The sequence below is a fragment of the Lissotriton helveticus genome, chromosome 4_1 (genome assembly GCF_964261635.1).
Source record: "Lissotriton helveticus chromosome 4_1, aLisHel1.1, whole genome shotgun sequence".
Classification (NCBI taxonomy): Eukaryota; Metazoa; Chordata; class Amphibia; order Caudata; family Salamandridae; genus Lissotriton; species Lissotriton helveticus.
The window spans coordinates 1,366,577,323-1,366,600,994 of NC_136063.1; the positions used below are offsets into that span (position 1 = coordinate 1,366,577,323).

General features: G+C 45.4%; 1 protein-coding gene across 1 annotated transcript in view; it reads left to right on the forward strand.

The window, feature by feature from the left end:
- The first annotated feature begins 475 nt into the window (after window positions 1-475).
- MYLIP (myosin regulatory light chain interacting protein) overlaps window positions 476-23,672 on the forward strand; it is a 42,837-nt gene continuing 19,640 nt past the window's right edge. Inside the window, exons 1-2 of the mRNA XM_078687922.1 lie at window positions 476-680; window positions 4,052-4,242. Coding sequence (XP_078544048.1) covers window positions 594-680; window positions 4,052-4,242 — 278 coding nt within the window. The 5' untranslated portion in view covers window positions 476-593. The remainder of the gene's footprint in view (window positions 681-4,051; window positions 4,243-23,672) is intronic.

Genomic DNA, 23,672 nt, shown 5'->3' on the forward strand with positions numbered 1-23,672 from the left:
GGATTTCAAAACCTGTAGTAAATGTTGTCCGTAACATTTTTTTTCAGGGCTGGGATTTAACGAATATATTGTTTTATGCCACAGTGAGTTCTTCCTACCTATTACTGTTAAAAAACATATTTCTATTTTTATTCTCGTTCCGCCTCCCCCGCCGTAGGCTGCGGAGAACTAAGAGGCAGCTGGAAGAGGACGCGCGTGCTGTTCTGCAACCGAGAGCCAGCTAACTTGACTGAAAACAAAACTGAGCAATCAATCCTCGGGCTCAGCCATGCTGTAGCCAGCCTGGGTTGTACTCCCGCAGATAGCCATGCGGTGGCGCCCGTGCGCTCACTTCAGAGCCCGAAGGGCTCGCTGGAACTACCGCTGCTCTGATTGGTTGGCTAGGTGCCTGGGGAGATGAGAGCCGCGCGGCGGTTGGTTCCGGCGGGGCTTGGGGGCCGGCGCTGGGCTCTGTGTATAGGGGACCGAGCGCCTAGCTCGAGATACCAGAGCAGGACACGGCGGCGGCGGGGGTGGCTTTTAAGGTCGGTGTAGACCGGATTCCTTGTGTGGCAGCGGCATACGCGAGAGCAGCCCTGGCGGCAGTACCCACCATGCTGTGCTTCGTTACGAGGCCGGACGCCGTAGTCATGGAGGTTGAGGTGGACGCCAAAGCCAACGGGGAAGACTGCCTGATCCAGGTGAGATGGCGACCCATCCCCCCCCCCCTACATAGGGATAGTTGATCTTCAGAATTCTGTAGGGACCCATTGGGGCCATAGTTCTCTAACTAATATGGCCCCTCCACACCTGGTGTACATAATTGGGGGGGTGGGGGGGGGGGGGGGGGCTTATCCTGCGGTGATGCTAATTCGAGGTTCTCCTTTCCTATGCAGGCTCCTCTGTATATTCTCATTACCTCTTTGGTGGCACGGTTGAAGTAGTGTGCTACATTCACCTTAGTTCTCCTCCTCTAGAGTCCTTCTCCAAAGACGAATCTTGTAATTCCCCTCATCTTTAGGCTCTTGCAATAGTTTTGTGTCCAGGGACCCTCTCCCCCCCCCCCCCCCCTCCTGTAGATACATTATTTCAGCCTCCTCTTACACCATTGGTGGTAGTAATCCAGGGGGGTCTCAGTTAGTCTTTCCTCAGATGACTTTTCTTGTAGGTTCCTCACACTATAATCTTTGTTGTAGGTTCTTTCTTCTGGTCCTATTTTTGTAAGAAACTAACTTAATATTGGGAGGATGGGGGTTTTATTGTCCCATCCCTCTCGAGGCCCCTAATGTCCCTCTTCTGGGACCATCACTGTAGCAGTTTACTATATCTTGCCCACCCCTCGCCAATAAGGAGGCCCTTCCATAGTTTCATTAATCTGTGTATTCTCCTGTCGTGCCCCTTTCCTTAAAGACTCCTCTTGTAAGTTCTCCTTCTGCTAGAACCCTTGATCTAGGTTATTTCACCTGGGCTCCCCGATAAGGGTACTTCAACGACCACCCTCAATTAGTATCACTGATGTTTTACCCCTTTATCAGTGGTAGTGATTTGGGGCCCACCATTATTGCTCCTTCTCTGATCACTCCTCTCGTAGGTTGCTCATCCCACTACCTTTGTTGTAGTTTACTGTTGTAAATAAGTTGGGTAAGCAGCAGGACACGTCTTCAGGTTATTAAGATAGTATAAGACAGCAGAGCAGTAAACATTTGAAGTAAGTATAAATATACAACATTTACCTTTCAGTACTTCATCTGCGGGTCACTCTTGTAATTTCCTAAATCCTGTAGATGGTCCTGACTTGCATCACTAAGGATCTTCTCCTTTTCCCCCCCCCTGTATTTTCTGACTGAAGTTGTTTTCTCTAATAACCTTGGTCCCTGTCGCGCTCTATGTAGTGCACCATATCAGTGATTTCCAAACTCTTTTTTTAGGCTCTTATGTATCTTTATTGGTGTCTGTGTGCTGAGGTCTTAAACCTTCATGGTGCCCCTTCACTGCCCAGTAGTGGCGTGTGCTTTTGTTTATACCGTCTGAAGTGACCGCCGTACAGTGTTCTCTAAAGGTGGGACTTCGCTTTTCTGTGCCGTATGGCCTAATAGCCAGCCACCCGTGTAGCCAGCCCTTCGGGCTCCGATTTCTAAGTGGCCTCCAAGATACCTCAATTCTTCCTAAATCCTCCAGGTTCACGCGTGGTGGCAGCTATGGGACTACTAGGGGTATTGTGTGTGGAGTTCAATAGTGTGCCAGTGCCCATACATCCTTAAATAATTCTCTGATAGCAGGGGAAGTACACCTTCTTCTCGGGTCCTGCCACTTCTTAACCCAGACACCCCACCACCATCTTCTAAAAGGCGTCCACTTGGAATTGCTTTTGGAACAAATCCTAGTGTATTTTAAAAATGTGTAAACGCTGGTAAGGTTGCACAAAGGCTCCAAAAAAATCAAACTAGTTCTCCTGGAAGCGCCTATTTGTAAAAAACAATACAAGAAGCAGCATTATATTTTTTCGTGGGTGGTCCCCACCCCCCCCACCCTAGGCGTGCAGTAGACAAGTAAGCGAATGGCTCAGTTGAACCCATCTGTCCGAAAAAAATCGTTTTACGTGTGTGTTTTTGTTGTTATCCCTCTCATCTGGGAGGCTGCTCTTGGTAGTCGCCCTGAGTGTGCCTGTCGTTGTCTTTTGTGGCGATTGCTGTAGGTGCAGGCTTTTAGGTTCGATGTATAGAAGATTGATGGGGTCAGGCAGAGAGGGGGCAACAGCTGCCCCCCTGCTTCAAGAGGGACAGATGCTTAGCTGCTGTCGGCAGATGGGCTCCTGTGTTGTGGCCGTCCTCTGTTCCGCCTCCCCTCCCCCTCGGGCTTTTGCTGTCTTTTTGCCCCTTATGCGTAATTGGCTCTGTGTTTCTAATTGGTTAAACAAAAAACAAACTGAAACCAAAGCACGCGTTAGCTTCCACTTAGAAGTTCCAAAGTGCAGCCGTAATTTTCTGTCCAGCTGCTGACTATACTTCTAAAAAAAAATAAAAACATTCGCAACTGTATCTAGTCGAGTCCATTTATTAATAGACGTTCCAGTTTGGACATTCTTACCGACTTGAAAAGCGTCGTGTGGATTGGTGTGCTGGCACATTTTGGTTGTCTTATTTATCACAAATGTTTTTGGTACTTTCTAAAAAAAATGTTTTTCTTACTACAGTTATAACTTGTTTGGTTTCCTAACTTGCACGTGGCTGCCATTGAGTCAGTGCATTTGGTCACGAGATGGCATGTAAGGTCATCTTTAATGATCACTGCTCGCCAAAGTAAATACAATGAGCAAACGGTGGCATACAGAACAGTCTTTATAAGTGAGGCATTATGTTATGTTAAGATATCTCAGTAAGTGGAGAACAGCTCATCTTTTTGAAATAGATAAGCAGGTATTGCTCACCGTTCCCAAGTTACTTGAAAGAGGAGACGTTCTATATGGGTGGCTGCATACATTATGTCAATACTAAGTTTTAGCTTCTTTGCCTGCAAGGTTTGGGTCAGTCAGTAAATTGTCTTGAATGGGTACCGCATTTGTTGGAAATGAACATATCTTAGCAAAGATTACATATGTGCCTTCCATCATATTTAGCATTCAAGGCCACTGGGTTTATTATGCCTTTTGGCGGCTGCGTTGTTTACTCTAAATTATGAATTTTGTGCTCAATCCAGTATGTGCTGCATATTCTTCACATTTTAACAAACATTTTCTGTAGTTCAAACGGTTTAAAAGTTAGTAAGACGGGCAACGCTTGTGAGGCAAAATGGAAAGCCTTTGCAAAGCTTGACTGGTAACAGTTTTGTATCCTATTGTTGTTTTGGGGTGTTAAACTTGTTTTACTGATACGAAGCCTTTGCCCAGGTTAACATCTGTAAAAATTACAACAGAATTCGACAATGCCATCTAATAATTTGCCTATTCTTGCTGCATAATTAATCAACTTTGCCACATAGTTTGGCCCTAATCTGCCACATAATTCCAGCAGGCCTGTGAATATTGAGTGCACTGGGTTGAACGCTGGTGTGATCATGCCCTCTTTTTCTGCAGGTCTGCAGGAGGTTGGGCATTATAGAGGTTGACTATTTCGGACTCCAATTCACCGGCAACAAAGGCGAAAATTTGTGGCTCAATCTTAGGAACAGGATCTCCCAGCAAATGGACGGCCTGGCGCCCTACAGAATGAAGCTGAGGGTCAAGTTCTTCGTGGAGCCCCATCTCATATTACAGGAGCAGACCAGGTAAGAGGCAGCCTCAACCCTTCAGAAACCGAAAAAATGCATCGTGGTTTAAAAAAAAAATGTGTATTGGAGGCTTTACTATGTCTTTAATTTTTACTCCCTTATCCTACCAACAGCAGTCCATGTTCCTTTTTGTTCCACGTATAGATTTTTTTGCATAGATGAATCTGTTTGATCCATTAGCAGCTCTCCAATGTTAGGCGCAAACTTAAACAACTCCTGGGAATTGTATTGTTCTCACTACTACTCCCAAAATTGTCCTGTAGGCGTAGCAACTTTCCAGAACTTGCCTGCTGAATTTTCACCATTTGGAAAATTGTATACATAAACGTGACTGGAGTATACATTTGCACATGTAACTTTTTTTTCTGCTAGGAAATTCTTTTGGCCGTGGAGAACCCCTTATCCTACCCTTGCATTAGTACTTGGGTATTTCCCTCCCCATTCCAATTTTGCACCTTCATGACTGGAGTAAATTTGTATATGTATGTATTTCCCATAACAGGATACTTCCTGTAGGAGATGCGTGAATACCTACAAACGTGTGGGTTTAGAAATAAATATTCTAGATGTATACTCACTCTATTCATCGGACCCCCTTCACTCTGAAATTGAAAGTGTCGAAGTTTCGCCTGTAATTTCCTTAAACTATGTAAATAGTACATTTCAAGACCGATTGGTTGCAAAGCCATAATCTGAGACGCGATTGTGAGCACTGCAGAGTTGAATTCCCTGTTCCGTGGTAACACAGTTTGTTTTTCAGTTCAGTCTGTGAGGGACGGACAGATCAAATGACAGGATATTTTTCGGTCTGGCTTTTGCCGGCGCCTTATGAACGCTAGTAACCCTCGCCGCTGTCCGTGTTACTGCAGGTCATATGGAACCCGCCTGCATAGCAAGGCAGGAAATAACTCCTCCCCACGTGTTGATGTGGTTCAACTTTTTTCAGTCGTGCAATTGCCAGGTCTCCTTATTACACATGAATCACTTTGTTTGCTTGCTGTAAAATGTTTCAGAATTTTGAATTAGCGATTCGCTCCCTACCCCCATAAGTAAATGTGTATTAATTTAAAAACGTTGAAAGCCAGACTGCTGAAGAGAAGTTTAGGGAAGTGAATAACTTATCAAAACCTTAAAAAAAAAAAGTGTTTTAATTCTTGATTTACCCTTCTCTCAAATTAATCTTGCTACCTTTTTAAACATTGCAGTGATACCCAGTCTGCCTCCTAAAATCCTCCTTTTGCCAAGTACAGCAGGCAAAATAAAATGTCTGTTTTTCAGAAACATTTCAGAGTCGCAGAAGTCCCAGGCCTCCTTGTTAAATCCTTGGGCCCCACGGAATATACTTTGTTCCCAGTGGGGAGACATGTCTCCCCATTTTTAGATTTCTATATTAGAATCCAAGAGTTGGCGGGACATTGTGTTCTTTCCCAGAGACTAGCAACTTTTCAAATTGGAGTAAGTGTGATGTACCTTTACATTGCCAAGAACAGAGGGATGTGATGAGGAGGGTGACTAAGATCATGGGACCACCTGTACATGGCCTTGTGCCATCCTTGATAGATTGTTTGGGCAGGGCAGTGATTCACTTAACCCTGACAGAAATTACTATGATTTAATGCAGACAAAATATCCAAGGGACAGGCCCAAAAAATGAGGGGAGCGCACTGCTCCCTATCTGAATATGAACTCGCTAGAAGTACGTTCTCAAGAATGATCAAATCATGAAAAAGGGCAAACCAAGTAGGGGTCCCTACAGGTAATGTAATAACATAAGGGCCAAGGAGTTGAGTGGTCCTATTCATAGAGTGGAAGAATGGAAACTATATTTAAAACTGTCTCTAGGAGACCAAATGTCTTTATTGTACGAGACAGGATTTAAAAGCAGAGAGGACTAGGGTTTACTAGCAAATATACCCCATAAATATGTCAACATGTTTCTGTCCTTCAAGTACCCCAGTTGGGGTTCACAGAAATTCTTCAGGACCATAAAAAGTAAATCACTCTGCAGTCAAATTAATGAAACCCCATTAAAATCTTATGTAAATGTGTATACTGGCCATGACGTGATAATAGCCGGTATATTTGAGTGATGACCCAAAGGTAGTAGATACTAAGGGTACACAGTCTCATCAATGATATTCAGTTACCTCTCTTTGGCCTGATAGGTACCCCACTTAAAACACGGCCGTGGAGCAGTCAGTGTGGTACTCAATCATGGGTCCGGGAAATATATCGGCTATTATCACGTCATGGCCAGTATACACATTTACATGAGATTTTAATGTTGTTTCATTACTATAACTGCAGAGTGGCTTACTTTTTTTGGACCTAAAGAATGCCTCGTGAACCCCGGCTGAGGTCATTAAATGGCAAAAACATGAGGTTTACCTATTTTAGGGATATATTTGCTAGTAACCCCTAGTCCTCTTCGCTTTTTAATCCTGACCTAGTTATCCTTTTCCATTCTTTTTGCACTAACCATATTTTCGGTCCCCTCTCTGCAAAACACTTCGGCTCCTCTTCTGGCTCAGAAGAGTTGTAGCCCACACCAGGGACCTAGTGGCCCTAGTGTGAGGAGGGAACCTTATGATGAAGCATGTCATCCTAGGGTGAGTGAGAGTTCTTGTCCTAAGAAAGGTCTCTCCCCTTTAAGAATAGTGCGCTCAACTCCTTGGCCCTTATATTGCTATTATGTTACATGTAGGGACCTCTTCTCAGAGCTTACTATGATTCCTTCATTGAATCTAGATAGATGGACTTTTCTGTGTGTATTAGATAGCTGTTATCTTTTAAGATTCATCTCTGTTGGGCTTTTTAATGGTGTATTTATTTAATGTGTTTTGTAGTTCTATCAATGCATTTTTATACCCTGCATGTTTTTATTGTGATTATTTCGAGGATGGTTTTAATTGATGTGTACATCATGGTCTGTCTTTCTCTTATTGTTTTTATTTCAAAAGCTAAATAAAGCTTACATTGATTGATTTGACTTATTCAAATAAGTCGGTGGTGGAAAAGTATGGTATTGTTGCAGCTTCGACAAAATCCTTCTCTTCTGGACTAGAGGGTCAGGTAGGGCAGTCTGCTGCCTAAACTTTGTACTGCTGCTAGCTGAATTTCTGAACAAAATACATGGTTGCCGATCGTAAGCTCCCGCCCCTTTCTGGATTGGACCTAGGCGGCCAGCATGGGTGTTGTAGTTTCCACTCTGAGCGGTTTTGCTTAAAGTACCTTTATCAGTTTCGTCAACACCCCTCCGAGACTTCTTACCATACTTCAGATTTCTCTCCCCCCCCCTCCTTTTCAACTGGATAAAACACACAGAAGCCTCCACCCTGAAACCTGGGTGTGGCCTCTAGACCTGGTGTTTTGGGAGGAGTATACTCCGCTCTTGCTGGTGAAGGTGGGAGTATGAAATGGTCTTCAGCTTGTCTGTAAGGTATTGATATATTGTAGTACTTGTAGTGGGTACACATTATTCAGTTAGTGTAACAGTGATGTGTTTAGGGAAGATCACTTTAACATTGAGCTGTGTAGTGTATAATCTATTGTAGGTTATTCACTGCGAGAGGTCAAAAATGCCCATACACATTAGAAGCTTGCCTTTCTGGTTCCTGTACTGTAATGGTATTGTGTGGGTTAAGGTAGCTTGCTCTGCTGCTGCTCCTTCTCACCTGTTAGTGGTGGTACAAAAAACAAAATCAGATTAACACTACAAGGGATTTTTCCTTTGGTCGTCTGTGTGATTCCTGTCCTGAAATGAATTATTTGCTGTTTACGAACTGCATTTTTTTCCATTTTGTTTTTGACATTTGCAGTACAGGAGGCTAGGTCTAAGCCCCTTTAAGTGTGTGGTTGTTTTCAGAGAATGAGGACTCCGCTGTGTTCATTTCTTTTGTTTGACAACTGAGTAATCTAATATTTGTTCAATTCGTTTTGTATTTAGGTGATTTGGCGTGTGGCCTGATAATGCAAATATAAACAGTGAATTTAGCTTAGCAGCGGCCTGCCTGGGTGGTGATGTCATGTTTTTGTTCTTCCTTGGTTTGGACAGGCTGCCTACGGCGATTCTTGTGGTGTCCTTGTTTCTATGAAGTTCTGATGATAGGAATAAGTTGGATGATACCTGAGGGTACTGTGTTAGTGTTCATGTGATGACTTGGTCCTTGCTCTGAGCAGGTAGCTTTGAACTTGATCGACTCAAAGTTGCAATTCAGTCCTTCTCTTCCTACTTTCTGTTCCACTGCTCCTTCTCTGTTCTACGCCCTCCCTCCTCTGTCTTTATAAGGCGTGTTTTAAGACTGAACTATTCCTAAAACCACATCAGCCTTCTGTGGCCACATTAAAGGGCTGAGAAGGAAGGCTTGTTCTAACAGAGCTACCTTGTAAGTCGGGCCACTGGAATTATAAAGCGGGGGAGGATCAAATTCTGTGGCAAGAAAAGAATTATGCAGTGTAATATAGGACGTTTAGTGATGGTATTACTTCATTGTTTTGTAACTTTTACACACGCTACCACTGTGGGCAATGGCTTCATCTCATTAGAACCAGTTTGACACACAAATACAGCAATAAGCAACAGAAAGGGGAACAGTCAACCCTTACAAAGTTCCTTCCATTGCACAGGAACACATGTTGCCCCGTTTCTAGTAACTTTTGATCAATTAATGCTAAAAAAAAGAGGGTTGTGTTTAAAATCTGCTGATTATGCAGATGGTTACGGATTTTGTGGCAAATCCATAACTATGCAGAAAAAACAGCTGCTACAAAATTACATAATTCCAGTGGCCCTGATTGTAACCACTTTGCTAAAGCACATTTCCCTATGCCATCCTCCCTATGATCACATTTGGAGTTTTCTGAGGCTAAATGATCAAAAGGTTTTTTAGAAGATTGGCAATTTTGGAGCTTTACCCACTTATTTTGTGCTGTTGTTTTAGGACTAATCTGAAGCATGGATATCTACATCCTTTTATGTAGATGTGCTTAAGGAACGTGGGTGAAACAGTGTGAGCGAATTGTTGCTGGTACTACCTAATTTGTTCACTTGTGTAAAGGGAACACTGCGTATGATGAATGTGGAGGAAAACAAAATTTAAGAGACCATACATTTCGTACACCCCAGATTACAGCACAAGCTCATTTTAATTAAAAGTGACTCCTAAGCCTCCAACATTACATAGGCAAACTCCACTCAATGGCTACCACTCTGTTTCGAAGAACTATTATTCTCTTTCGCTAACTGATGTAATGTTATCACAGCCTTTCAGGACTCTGCCCACAATAAAATAGACATTATTGTGAATAATATTGTCGATCTGGTCTATGATGTTACCAGAACGTACTTTGGATACTACTGTCTCTTCCCCACTTGGAACATTCTCTAACATACTTTTAAATTGATTTAAAGCTTTGCTACTTCAATTTATGGACCGCACAACCTTTGGCCATTAATCATACTCCAAAGCATTGGTTCGACAGGAGGGTGATATCTGCAGCAGTCACTATGCTCGTAACTTGGAAACTGTTAGTACCAAGCAGTTTCTGTCCAGTTTTCATGATTCCTTCTGTAACCATGATTTTGTTTGAGAAAAGGTAGCAGATAACTTCATCTCCCTGAAGAATAAGGTGGTGGCTACTCGACAGGTGCTTAGGGATTTTCCAATGTTTGGTCCACCTTTCTACCCTAAAAGAAAATGTTATTAGCGAAGATTTAGATATCTGTCCTCTAAAATGAAAGGCTTGTCTTAAAAAAAAATAAAAAAAAAGTTAAATCCTACTTGTGTGGGTTTAAAAAAAAATGTTTTATTGCCGTTATAAAGTGGCGGCATGTTATATTTTTTCTTTTTTATATTTGTGGCATATGCTTGCCGTAAAATAAATTGCAAACACAACAGTGGAAAAACGATGGATTTGGGCCCAGATCTTTGGACTGGGGTGAATGTGTGACATTGATCCACATTCTGTCCATCATTGTTGTGTTTGCAGTTACCGCTCTAAGTGTACTGGGGATGCTCAGACGTGAGTCCCAGGCACTCCACACCACTGGAATCAAGCTAGCCGGGCTGATGAGAGCTGTTACCTCGAAACCGGGCCGGTCCTCGGATGCTTGTTTCCGTTCTGGGAAGGACATGGCTTTTGTAGTTCGGACTGGACTGTTCCCATGGGGCACAGGGTCAGCGCTGATTTGCATATCGCCATTGTCTAACCCAGGGTGGTGTGGAGTGGAAAAACGATGGATTTGGGCCCAGATCTTTGGACTGGGTTGAATGTGTGACATTGATCCACATTCTGTCCATCATTGTTGTGTTTGCAGTTGCCGTAAAATAAACGCACCTGCTTGGCAAGGGCTGACCCATTGGTTCTGTCAATGACTATATAGTTTAAGCTTTTAGAGGTCGTTAGTGTGACCACTGGGTATGCCTGAAGTCAAATCCTTGGTTAAACATTTTTTAGAAGTGCTGAAAAGAGGCTCTCCGTGTCTTCCTCAACAAAAAGATGGTCACGTACTCTTTTGTTTTCTGCTGAATACAGCATTGTATGGATTTTCATAACCTTTTTACTCTTAGAGGTAGTAAAGACTTTGTTTACAAAATGATGCTCGTATGCTCAAGGCCTAATTTTGTATTGTTTTCTTTAAAAACAATAACTTGCATCTCCTTTTTATCCGTATAGGATACATTACCACAACCTATAGAATACCAAAGAGTGCCACATATTATACCTAATAACTCTCATTGACGTATGCAATTTGATCATTTTTCGCTGAATATTTCCTGTGACCTGCCCCTTGTGACTTTCAGATTCCTTTTTGCACCTATGTAACAAAGTGGGGCGCAAAACAGTCGTGCTATTTTCAGCTTCACCCGGGTAGTGGGCTAGCCCCAATTTCCTGTCTTCCGCTTCCCCATCCCTCCCAGGGGGATCGGCGTGCTCCTATTGGCCTGTATTGCCACTTTACAGTTTGCTGATTCCTTCAGACAGGATTTGACCCGTGGCATCCAAGTGACTGATTTGAATTCCTTTATTCTCGTCAAAGTTGCTTTACATACCTTTGCGGCAGCTCTGTTTGTAGCAAGCAGCTGTGAACGTGCCCTGAATATGTGCGAGTTTAAAACGCCTGAGTTTGCTCGGTGGGTGATCTGTTGTGTTTCCGTGCGGTGTAAAGTTTGTGGTAGTGGGTTTAGGTAGGGTGACCCGGTTTTTTGGCTTTAAAATTCTGGACATTTCACGAAAGTAGAAGGACTACAGTTGTATTTAAAGCGAGCGCACAGAATGACACCGCTCCTCAGCAGCGAATTACAGAACAGGCAGCTAGAACATAAATAAAATGTAATTTTTAAACCCAGAAGCTTGCCTGTTAATTAGATTGCTTTCTTGAAACAACTGCTGACTATCCCTGGTCTGCAAAACATAAAAAAGCACCTCCCACAGTTTTTTCAGTCGCCCCTCTCAAAAAACCGGGATAGGAGCTAAATTTCCTGAGATTTGCATGGACCGCAGGTGAAAAACAGGGACCGCCGGGGCAAATCCTGGACGCCTGGTCACCCTAGTTTAGGGGGATTTCTGAACCAATAGCCTTTACGTTTCTCAGCCAGGACCTGTTTCTCCGAAGCTGCTGGGCGTGTTTTAAGCGGTGGTTTCCAGTGCGGTTGTTATGAGGCATTTCATGTCTTCGAAAAGGCATGTGACGATGTAACTGCAGGTCAGTGACTGCGAGTAACCTCGGAGCGTTCCTTGCTATATAGTACAGCGAGTTCAGTTGATATGTCTAGTCTACGGCGCTTCCTCGTTTAGGCAGAACCCGGGCTTCTCATTGGCCTGCAGCGCCTGTCTCCACGCGGAAGTATCTGCGTTGTTATTTGACACCGGCCTCTCTGAAGTTGGTTCCTTTTTGAAGGCAAGTGAAACTAGCTCCGCAAAACACACGGAGAGCAGGCCTCCATTTTAGATTCGGACAGAGTTAGGATTGCTTTCGGTGTTTTTTTCTTCTTTTTCTTTCATTATTCCAAACTACACGAAAGCTACAAACTAGTTGTGTAGCCATTGTGTCTTTTTATGTTCGCCCCCTCGGAATGCAATGTTATAAAACTTGCCAATGAAAGGGGAATTTATACGAATAACATATACATTGTGCCAGTCTTTTTCAAATGGGACTGTGTGTGGATCAGTGGTTAAAATGGCAAACTCACGCAACTCACCTAACTGTAATGGACAGTAGGAGAGGCTATTTTTGAATGTAACCGAAGCATCGTGTGGAAGGCAGGAAGCGCAATTCATTTAGAGACCGTACATTTTCTGTTGAAGTGGCCACTATACATAGACCTACAATTTTACTGCTAAAAGTATATAGCTCATAAACGATAGCTGTTTCTGTGAATATGTATTGTTTGTTTATCAGCCAATTGTGTCTTCATTTGTTTTTGTTTCCAGCACACTTGAGAATTCTACAAAATGGTGTTTTTAATTTTGCTTTTCCTAACTGCCGAACGAATACAGTTTATTTACATGTATGTACGTTTGGTTGGAAAAAACAACACACTTTCGTAAACGTCAGCAAGATTTTCCCACAATTCACTTTAGAAACTCCTGTCACTTTGCAGTTGATGAGAGAAAAGTAAACACCAATCCCATAAGCAGCAATTTGTGGGAAGACCAGCACCAAATTTGAAAAAGAAACCCAGAATTTAAAGGCCTCTTTATTTGTCAGACTTTTATGTCCCACAGTTTGAATAACACTTATGTAGATTGTTTAAATAGCTATTCTCTGCGAGGCGGTCATATAGTTTGTGCATTAAGTGGGAAGGTAAGGAGTACCTTCACTTCAGTTTGAGAGGAAGAGTACCTGCACTTCTCAGCACTACTGCAATACATTTAATGGGAGAGTACCTGCTCTTCACAGGAGTAAACAAGTACTCTAAATAGGAAGTCCCTGCACTTCTATATTTCCATCTAAAGCACTGCGTATAGTTACACGGAGGCTTACAGTTCATCCAGTGGTGTGATAGCCACCAGTTGTTCCAGGCTGTACCTCCTAATTTATAGGCGAAAGTAAACACTTGTCTAGGAGGGATGTGTCAGAACTATGGCCTCTGTGAGTTGTTGGATAGGGGCGCAATATTTATGAATCCTGTGTACAGTGACTCGTTCCCAGAGCTGTTGGCAACCACAGAAGTGCTAAAAGCGGGATGTGGATGAGTGTGGTAGGAAAGGTGTTTTCTGTTAAGGTGAGTGAAGGGAGGTGGTGGTAAAGGAAATTGGACTGGCCATCTAGAGATGCTCCTCATATTTATAAGTGATGTGGGGAGGTAGGTAGGGAAGTTGGGCAGGGGGTCGGTACTAATGACTGGCGAAATCCCAGATCCTTTTGCTTTGAGCATCCCCAGCCTGAAATACGCTTTGGGCCCATTATAGCAGTTAGTTGTGGCTATTAGGCTGGGAACATATGCAGTATTTTTATGTATGTGTGAGTCATTAGTACCAGATGTTTTCGTTGTTGGAGACTTTACGTTTGTTGTAGACTACTCTAGCCTTGTTTTTCAATGCTTCCGATCTTCTTGTCTGATGTATGCTGTTCAGATGTACTTTATTTGTCATTTCGGTTTGAGACTTGGTCTTTGATTCTCTTTTTTTGTCTGATGTGAGGTTCCATGTCTCTTGCTACTCACTGGTATGCTTTTGTTAATATGTGAGGATGCAATGTTGTTATCAAGTCCCACTCCCTGCTACTGTGGCCTGGCTTCACTGCTACATTTGAGGATGTTCCAAGTTACTGATATGTCTTTAATAAAGCTGCAGGGTGCACGGGTAAGAGATCTTGGGCCGCTCTGTGTCTGTGTGGAAAGGGGGCACTTTCACTACAGATCTTTATAAGGAAGGGAAGTCCTTGGTTGCTGGCTTCAAGTACAGTTGTTTGCCATCAGGTCCATGACCTCCGAACAGAGTAGAGTGCACAATCACCACTGGCCAACATTGGTCCTGGGGTGTCCATTCATGATGCATTTATTTACAGGATAGGAGCGCAGGGTGAATTGGCTTGTAATTATTCAAGGTAGGAGCATGTTAGTAGCGGTTACCCTGAAAATGAAACCTCGATTCTATCGTCCCTCCCAACTAACTGGACCACACTGAATAATCAAACCCGTTGTTTAAACGAATCCTGTAATCCGTAGTTAAATTCTTTGGGGTTGGAGCTGCACAGTGGTTCGGAATAGGACCCTGAATCGAGCACTTCCAGTGGAGAGTGCATGATTGATTGATTGATTTCATCTCTGTTTCACATTTACGTCGCCAAAAGAGTGCCTCAAAACAAAGCTTTGCTCAAATTTCAGGCTTTGACCTACGGCCTTTATTGGTGTTTGTCGTGTCAACACACACATCGACTGGCCTTTGTGTATTTGCCAACCCTTGTGACCGTGTGCTTGCTTTGCTTGTTAGTTTTTGTCCTATTCAACGCAGTATTTGTTGACCGAAGAGGGCTTTTGAGAGTTACCCAGATAAAAACGGGCACTAGCTGCATGACCTTTGTTGACCAAGAGAAGTAGTGCGTGTGAAGCGGCTGTTCCAGTCAGCAGCCCGTGGCCTTCCCCTGGAAAGTAGGGGAAAGGTTACTCCAGTACACAGCCTCGAAGCCCTCGGGGCCTTGCCGTAGGCGCCGAGCTGCCGTGCTCCTCCCCGCCGTGGCTACTGCGCCCCAGCCCGCACGGTTCACGTGCTATCTCCATGAATCATCTGATGACGTGCTCGGCGGCCGGACCAGGAAGCGTGCACCGAACCGGACTGCACAGTGGGCTTTATTTTAAATGCACCCCTCAGCCAGAGACGTTTTAATGCATGGGCAAAGTGGGCACTGGCCCAGGGCACCAGCTTTTCAGGGGCCCCCCTGATAGAGAGCGCTCTGTTCTGCAAGTCTTGCCCAGATGACCTTGAATATTTCTTAAACAGATTGTTTTAAATACGGGTTTCCTTTAATTTACTTTTAAAGTCAGTGATGTCAGAGTCCAGTACAGACATTTTGCTGAGAAATGTTGTATTTATACTTCATGCATCACCCATTGTAAGTTTCTTATAGATAAAAACAGGACCTCACATGAGAAATGGTAGGGTGTCACAGATTTGCAGTAATATTAGTGAGCTGCTTCTATTACTATATTGAAGCACACTTCACTAGCCCTGAATATTAGATGTAAACACATTTAGAAGTTGGCTAGTGTTCGTGTGCGCGCTGTCAGGGGCCTAGACAAACAAGCATTAGAAATGCAATAGGTCTCGCAGCATTAGAATTAGTGCTTTTAGAATTGTTAATGGGTTTAGCATGAGGGTGAGGGTGAGTGAGGGTGAGGGTGAGTGTGGGTGAGTGGGGGTGAGTGTGAGTGGGGGTGAGTGTGGGTGAGTGTGGGTGAGGGTGAGGGATTGAGGGTGAGGGGTTGAGGGTGAGTGAGGGTGAGGGGTTGAGGGTGAGTGAGGGTGAGGGGTTGAGGGTGAATGAGGGTGAGGGAGGGTGAGGGGTTGAGGGGTTGAGGGTGAGTGGGGGTGAGTGAGGGTGAGGGGTTGAAGGTGAGTGAGGGTGAAGGTGAGTGAGGGTGAGTGATAAATGTTGAATCTGAAACTGAGATGTCAAGAGGGTGTGCAATGCTAATTTAATGTCTGTGATAGAAGTAGGGGGTGAGGGCGGAACTCGCAGAGTTTCACTCCGTGGAATTCTTTGGAGTTACATAAAATGTCCACAGAGTTCAGCAAGCGGGTAGAAATCGGTATATTGTGCTGCTCGTGATGATTTATAGCGCAGGAGCCTGTTCTGTGCTGCAAAATCAGCACAAACGGCATCACGTGGCGCGTTGGAGGGCTGAGCAGCAGCTTTCTCACAGCGAACGGTCGCAACCACCCACATTGAGAAAGTCTCGCTGAGTACCATTCTATCGCCCGAAAATCACGCTTGGGGATGCCAAGTCGCACTTTCGCTTGCCTACCGCGTGCGAGAAAATCCTCCAGCATGAGGCTTTTGGCGTAGCTTTGCCGGGACTCAGTGTTACAAACATTATGCGGAGTGGCAAAACTCTGCTAAATCTGCCAGCGAGCAGAATTGATCGCCCACCCCTAGATAGAGGAGATTTGAAGGCATGAACATTTCATTTCCATTTTCTAATAAGCAGTTGATCTACAAGTCCCAGAATGCAGTGCTGCAAATGACACTTGGCACTTTGAGGCACCAATTCTTGTGGGAATTAGCATTTGGTTGCAGTGCTGCAAATGACACTTGGCACTTTGAGGCACCAATTCTTGTGGGAATTAGCATTTGGTTTAGGTGACGGGAACCCGATCCCGCGGCCTCTCCAGACACCCGGAAGAGGAAGCCCCCATTTGCGGCAGCACCTGGCAACGGCATCATCAGGCAATACTCTGACTGGCTGCTTCCTGGCGGTTATATTGACTCTCAGCTTATTAAATTCCGAGCCATCCATCAAGGCTGCAGACATGATCTTGTCAGCAGCACCTGTGTGGCGAGGAGAGAGCGGGCGTGATGCGCAAACGGCAAAGCTAAACAGGAGGTTGGCTCTCTATGCACTTTCTGCTCCTCCCACGTTAAAGAGCAGCAGCGTCCTTCATGAACACCTCGTACAGCACCGCACACTGCACAGCTTAAGTGGTGAACTGTTCACGGTGTGTCTGTCTAGTGCTGACCACACAAGTTGCACTGCTAAGCTTTTAAAGGAAGCAAAAGGGTTAAGTGTTTAATGTTAATAAATTACCACATTCACCAAGGATGCAGGATTCTAGTCCTGGATTTTCAATTAGGTGCCTAAGGCATTCTGGGAGTTGAAGTCCTGGGTCACTGACCCGGTTGAAACGGCACACCTGAAAACAATCGTGTGTATAAGGAAAGCAAGGAATGGATCATTATATGCTTGTGGCCATGGGGGTCAGGTGGTAACTTTAAAAGGGAAGCAAGGGTCTATCGTGAACTGGCAGAACACAGGCAGTCTCACCGGGGCCCAGAAGTGCGTGTCCGAGGCGCACTTGTGGCACCTTCAGACAGTTGTGGATTTTGACCCGCACTTGAACGCAGTGACTTAAAGGCTGAAACTTGTGTAGGAAATGGGACAGGTCAGGACCCTGCACGCACGAGATGCTGCCAGATAACCAGGACAGGGCGAGGCTGTCACGACATGGGTCGGATCGGCAGCTGTGTCAGTGTACGAATAAAACAACATTTGACCTCTGCGCCGTCACAGACAAAAATATCCCTGGCGGAGAGAGAGAGAGAGAGAAAGGGAAAGCTCCCGACTGCAAACAGGAAGCTCTGGAATGGGACTGCTCACCATCTACAGAGGTAGGGTAAGAGACAGTCTGCTTACCTACTGCAGAAGAAAGGGACAGACCGCTCCCCAGCCACACAGGAAAGAACAAGCCTTTCACCGTAACACGTCGGGCAGGGGAGGGGGCGGGCAGGGGAGGGGGCGGAGAGGGGAGAGGTGCGACACGGCAGGCAGGCAGGGGAGGAGAGTAGGAGGAGGAGGGGGGAGGAGAGTAGGGGAGGCACGGCCTAGCGGCAGGCAGGCAGGGGAGGAAAGGAGGAGGGGGGAGGAGAGTAGGGGAGGCACGGCCTAGCGGCCGTGCAATCAAGTAGTGAGGGGCGGAGCTGGGGGAGGCTGTGAGAGAGAGTAGGCGGCTGGGGGCATGTGCACGCGCATTTAAGCTCAATGCGCATGCGCATTGAGCTTAAATTTCTCGTGCACTGCAAGGAATCGCCACGATTCCTTGCAGTGTGGATAAAGAGCGGATAAGTGCCAATACTCTCGCCTTGCTCGATGCGCATGCGCATCGACAGGCGAGACCTAAAAAGGCATGAAAGAGCTGAAACTGGATCAGAAATTCCATATGTGGTTCCGGAGACGGGCCCCGCAAAATCCTTTTGGCCCAGGGCCCCCAAAATCCTTAAGATGTCTCTGACCGCAGCTGCTTTCTCCGGGATGGGACCGGCTGAGAAGCAGGGGCTGTTCTCTCTTGGCCACGAGCGCCCCACCTGCGCAGACGAACAAGGGCCTTTGTTTGGTGTGGTAATCTTAAACCACGGGGAACTTCAGGTTATCAACGTCTGCAGGGAACAGCTCTTGCGGTCATCTCTAGGTCAAAGTCTTATCGGTGCCTTCATTTAAAGAATTTGCATCAAAGTATGTTTCGTGCGTTAGGTCAACAATAAAATAGAAAAAAGTCTCAGATTGAAGTTGACACAGTGTGTGATCTTTCGCATGTTGCTGCTAAAGGAGCATTTTAAGACGCTGCTTGAGGAAAAAAAAATGACGTGCAGAGGGTACACCACCATAATTCTCTTAATCTTGTAACGTTGCTGGGCCCACCCATGTACACACACAAACACTTTTTTGACTTTGTTTATCGGCTTACAATGTTTTTTTCCCTGTTTTTCACGTTGTGTCCAGACCATTCGGCCATTTGTCTTTATTACGTACCAGAGCAACTTCCTCTTTCTGTTTTGGATTATGGTATGTTTAAACCCCCTTCTTCTTTTACCAGGTCAGTTGAGGTGTGCAAGTACCCCCTACCCGCCTCTAATCCCACACTTCCTCCAAGTTGTTGTTACAAGTGTATTTCAGGCACCTATACTTGAATGAAGAGGAGTGCAGTCACTGGACTCCTTCTTGATGTTACTACTGGCCGCCTCTGTCGCTCATCGTTGAGGTTGCCTTCAAACGGATGAGATGTCTACGGATAAGCTGCATGTAGGCTTTGCAGCAGAGCACGGTGTTGGCGTCCAGGCCAGCTCCTCCTGTTCTGGAGCTGTATTGGATGAACACCTAAGGCATCAACCTGGCCATTCTTTGAACTTGTGGATGGTGTAACAGCAGCATCCTTGCTGGGCTCCTCACCTGCTTTTTGAAACCGCGGACTGTCCAGCCCTCTACATCAGTGCATGCGTTACACCCCTGGCTTTAATTTGGTAGTACATCTTTCTAAATGAAATAATCTTAATTTAAGAACCATCTGCTCGGTTGATAAATGAATACAGTCCTGTTTAATCTAGAGATCAATTTACGATGTAGTTCTTTAGATCCAAAATTAGGTCAGTATTGTATGAGGCAGGCAACGCGAACGTGTCATCACCGTTGTGTGTGGGTTTTTTTTTTTTTTTTAAATAGGTCTGGCTTTTGAGACTGCTTTAGCTGTTTTGCAAGTTTGTTGTTTATCCAACAACCTTTGTGGAGTGGCTTTTGTTCTGTTGCTTTGGCCTACTTGGCTGTTAAATTTTCATACATGACTGCACTGTATACATTGTCCACATCCACCTAAAATGGTTCCTTTCTCTTAAGTGACCAATCCAGTTCAAAGTGTTATTTTTTGATAACTTTTAACACTGGCTATTTACATTGTCTTTAAATCGATTGCCGTTTTATAGATGGCGATGCATTTTCGACCTTCATTAGGTCGAGCCTAGCAGCGCTTAAGCACTGCTCTGCGATGCATGGTGTATTCAATACATGGGCGGGCTTCAAGCCTGTCTATCGCTTGTCATGTGTTGGTTTGGATGCCTTTCTAAATTCCTTACTTTTGAACGGTAAATCGTGCCCATATGTCCATCCTTTTGGTCTGTTGTTCCCTCCCACAGCGACTGGCCCTGTTACAAGGTTCATTTATCTTCAGTCCATTTCAGTTCGCTTCACGCACTATTTTCCCCCGATTGCTTGCCTCGTGTTGTATAAATGTTGCAAATGCGAGCAGCTGGCCAGTGTTACTGCTTTCCCCTCCCACCTACTGTTTTGTGTGTTCACTCCTTCGTACCTTGGATTTCACTTTTGATCTACAGAGTCTGTTTTACTGGAGCCCGAGTTGAGTAGTCACAAAGTTAGAATGTTAGAAATGTGACTTTACTCGCTCGCTCCCTCTCACCAACTCTTTCGTTTTTAGCATTGTTTCATTTGCTCGGAGCTCTGTTTCTCCATTGCTGTAAACAGGGTTGTAAATCTTTTTCTTTATCTGCCAGCTGTGTCTCTGTTCCCGATGGTAATTTCTCATTCTGAGTCCTCTAGCCAGTGCTGCTTCTATGGTCCCAGTGGTAATTCCTCATTCTTAGTCCTCTAGACCGTGCTGCAGCTGCTTCTCTGGTCCCAGTGGCAATTCCTCATTCTAAGTCCTCTTGGCAGTGCTGCTACTCTGGTCCTGTCTGTAATTCTTCATTCTAAGTCCTCTAGACAGTGCTGTGGCTGTGTCTCTGTACCCAGTGATAATCCCTCATTCTCCGTCCTCTCTACACAGTGCTGCAGCTGCTTCTTTTGTCCTGTTAGTAATTCCTCCATTCTAAGTCCTCTAGACAGTGCTGCTACTAGAGGTGGGTGGTAAACTCCACTCTGCCAGCGGAGTATGCACAGTTTTACCACTCTGCACTACGTTTGGAGCACAAAGTTGTACAAAAACTCTGCAACAACGAGCGGAGTTTACTGGCACGCACTCCTAACAAGTAACTGGTACCTTTCGGTGCGAGTGGAAACGTTACCCTCCTGGCCCCTAATGTGCTCTCGATGGCTTCAGGGATGTTCACTGTAGACGTCCACGAGTGCCAAGCGGAAGCTCCAGCATCCAGAGCCCAGAACCAACCAGTTCAAGTCGCTTGCCCAATCGGCGCTGCAGCCTCCGTCCAGCGAAGCCAATGCCGGCCAAGAAGAGGGGCAGAACTTCTGCTCGTGACGTTTGCTTTCCCATGGCCCAGTGCTGAGCCCCTCTCATCGCAGCCATGGCCAGGAACTGGAGGTGGAGCGCGGTGGTGGAGGTGGGGGCTCCGAATGCATCTGTAGCACAGCGGTGTGGCATGCTTGTGAGCTAGGTACAGACAGGGCCGGACTGAGAACCAAAACCGGCCCTGGCAAAGTGCTCGGCCGGCCCAACCACCCACCCGGCGGGGGTTGGGGGCGCGACCACACTCGTTGCCAGGGCCGGTTTTCGGACGATTTTGTTACAGGGCCGTTTTTGCAGCAACGCTGCAAAAACGGCCCTGTAACAAAAACGGCCCCCAGGGGCCCAAAACCGTCCCCCACCCTTGCGGTGCACCGGGGGATTGCCCGGTGCCCGCAACGGCCAGTCCGGGCCTGGGTACAGACCATGCATCTTCTCCTGGTCCCCTTGTTTGCAACTGTCCCCGCATGCCTTGTGATTTGGAGAGGTCAGCGGGTGCTCTATGCACGCTTAGTTGCAATATTGGTGACTGATTTTGGCTTAAGTTCTATTACTGCAACTTTTACGCAGTTACTCCTAAAGCACTCGCATCCCTTCCGACCACAAAGGGGACTACAGTGTGTGGCATTACTTGTTTCAAAATGCGCTGTCACACCCATTGTAAATAAATAAACTGCTTAATCACAGGCGCGAACAATGGATAGCAGACTTAGACATTTATCCTTTTTAGGTCAATACAATAACTAAACTGGTAAATAAAAGAAGGTAAATCAACGGAGTTGTTTTAGTCTCTGCTGCACACAGTTGTGTGTAGCATTAGGTCACTGACTTGGCACTAGGCAGGGTGGACGTACTCAACATTTTATCCTTTACTTTATTGATAACAGAATACGATTTGTGCTACGTAATCATTATCACCATGTATTTATTCGTTAGTACCGATCGGGTTAGAGTGGCTCTCTATGGTACCTATCTCTCACCTCTTTATCATGATAGTGTGTTTAAGCTCGGTAGCTCAGTAGGTTGTGCGCCTCCTGTAGGCTCCAAGCAGTGGTTCTAATACTACCTGGGTTAACTTGGTCCTTCACCCTTCTGAAATCAGCACAGTGATGAATAGCATAGTAGTCGGTGGCTGTCGCGTAAGCAGGAGACAGTGCGGGCTGTGTTACGTGGTCAGTGATTGCCTAGGGGGAACCAGTGTAGTCACGCCCCACATGGCACGCTTTTCAAAAGTGCCCAGCAAATGGGGACCCACAGCAGCTCGCATCGATCCGTCGTCACTCATTAACGCCCATTGATCGAGGTGCACAAAAGCAACATATTAAAAAGTGCTATGTAAACGAATAGTCTGGGGCTTGCGCCTGGATGGCGCAGCTCCAGCGTAGCGAGTAGTAGAAAGCGCCCAGTAGCAATACAATATAGGCGCTCGCTCATCTTCTATGGAGAGCGTACAGGCTGTGGGTCCGAGAAGGGGCTTGGGTACCCTAGAGCGAGGAACCTTAATACAGGGCAGGATTGGCTGCTTTTGGCTTACACTTTCTCCTCGTAGGTGATTGAGCATGTGACAGAGGCCCGTCGCACAACCCTGCCTCCAGCGCTATTCACATGAGTTAGGGGGCTTGTATTCTTCAATACTTCACTTGCTTATTGTTTTGCAGCAGACTGGTGGGCAATGCATTCCTTCCTCTAGTACAACCTATTGTGTTTCCACTAGGGATCTGTTGCGAGTGTTGTGATCTGGCCTTAGCAGTTTGAGTGTGGAGATGCGAGGCAACACGAAGATTTGAGTGATTTTTCAACCAGTGCTTGAAGTGTATGAAACAACTGAGTCTCACGGCGCCTAATTCCTGATCTGAAGTCTATGTACAGTGTTTGCCTCTTCAGTACAGCAGTTCAGTTGTGATTGGGAAGCACCAGCACTGTGTAGTAACCTGGCTGAGCAGTGCCACACACTGGCTGAGCAATACACAGTCCTCCCGCGGAACTCCAGAGTTTTTCAGTAAGTCTGCAAGCTTTTCCCAGACCTAGCTGCTACCTGCTTCTCTAGTCTCATCAGTGACTCCTCATTCTACGTCCTAGTTAGTACTGCTAGCTGCTTCTCTGGTGTTTTCTGATCTGGTCAGTAATTCCTCATCCTACGTCCTCTACACAGTGCTGCAGCTGCTTCTCTGGTCCTGTCAGTAATTAATCATTCGAAGTCTCCTACACAGTGCTGCTAGCTGCTTCTCTGGTCTCATATGTAATTCCTCATTTTAAGTCATTTACACAGTGCTGCTACCTGCTTCTCTGGTCCCAGTGGTAATTTGTAATTCTAAGTCCTCTGCCACGATGCAGCTGCGTCTCTGTTCATACATCCACTACACTCCAAGCCAAAACACGCAGATAAAATACATTGTCATTTACAACCCCAATAGCTCTAACTCTGACAAATGTTAGAACTTTTGCATTGCAAATGCTTATTTTTAAAGTTGATGTAGTAACGTGCTAAGGGACATTGCGATACTGTAGCTGCTGACAGTTTGAGTTATTGGTTAGGTAATGATTTAAACTTGTCTCCTTCACAAATGATAAAATGCTTGGCACACCTGATGGGCAAGTTATTTAATAAACCTCACTAGTACTGCTGCCATACATGGGAACGTTTTTTATTGAAAAGTTGTCTACTTTATTGTAAGTATATGGTGCTCACCTTAAGAGGTCTTCATGCTTTTTTCTATTTTTGTGGCATATGCTTTCAGTTAAAA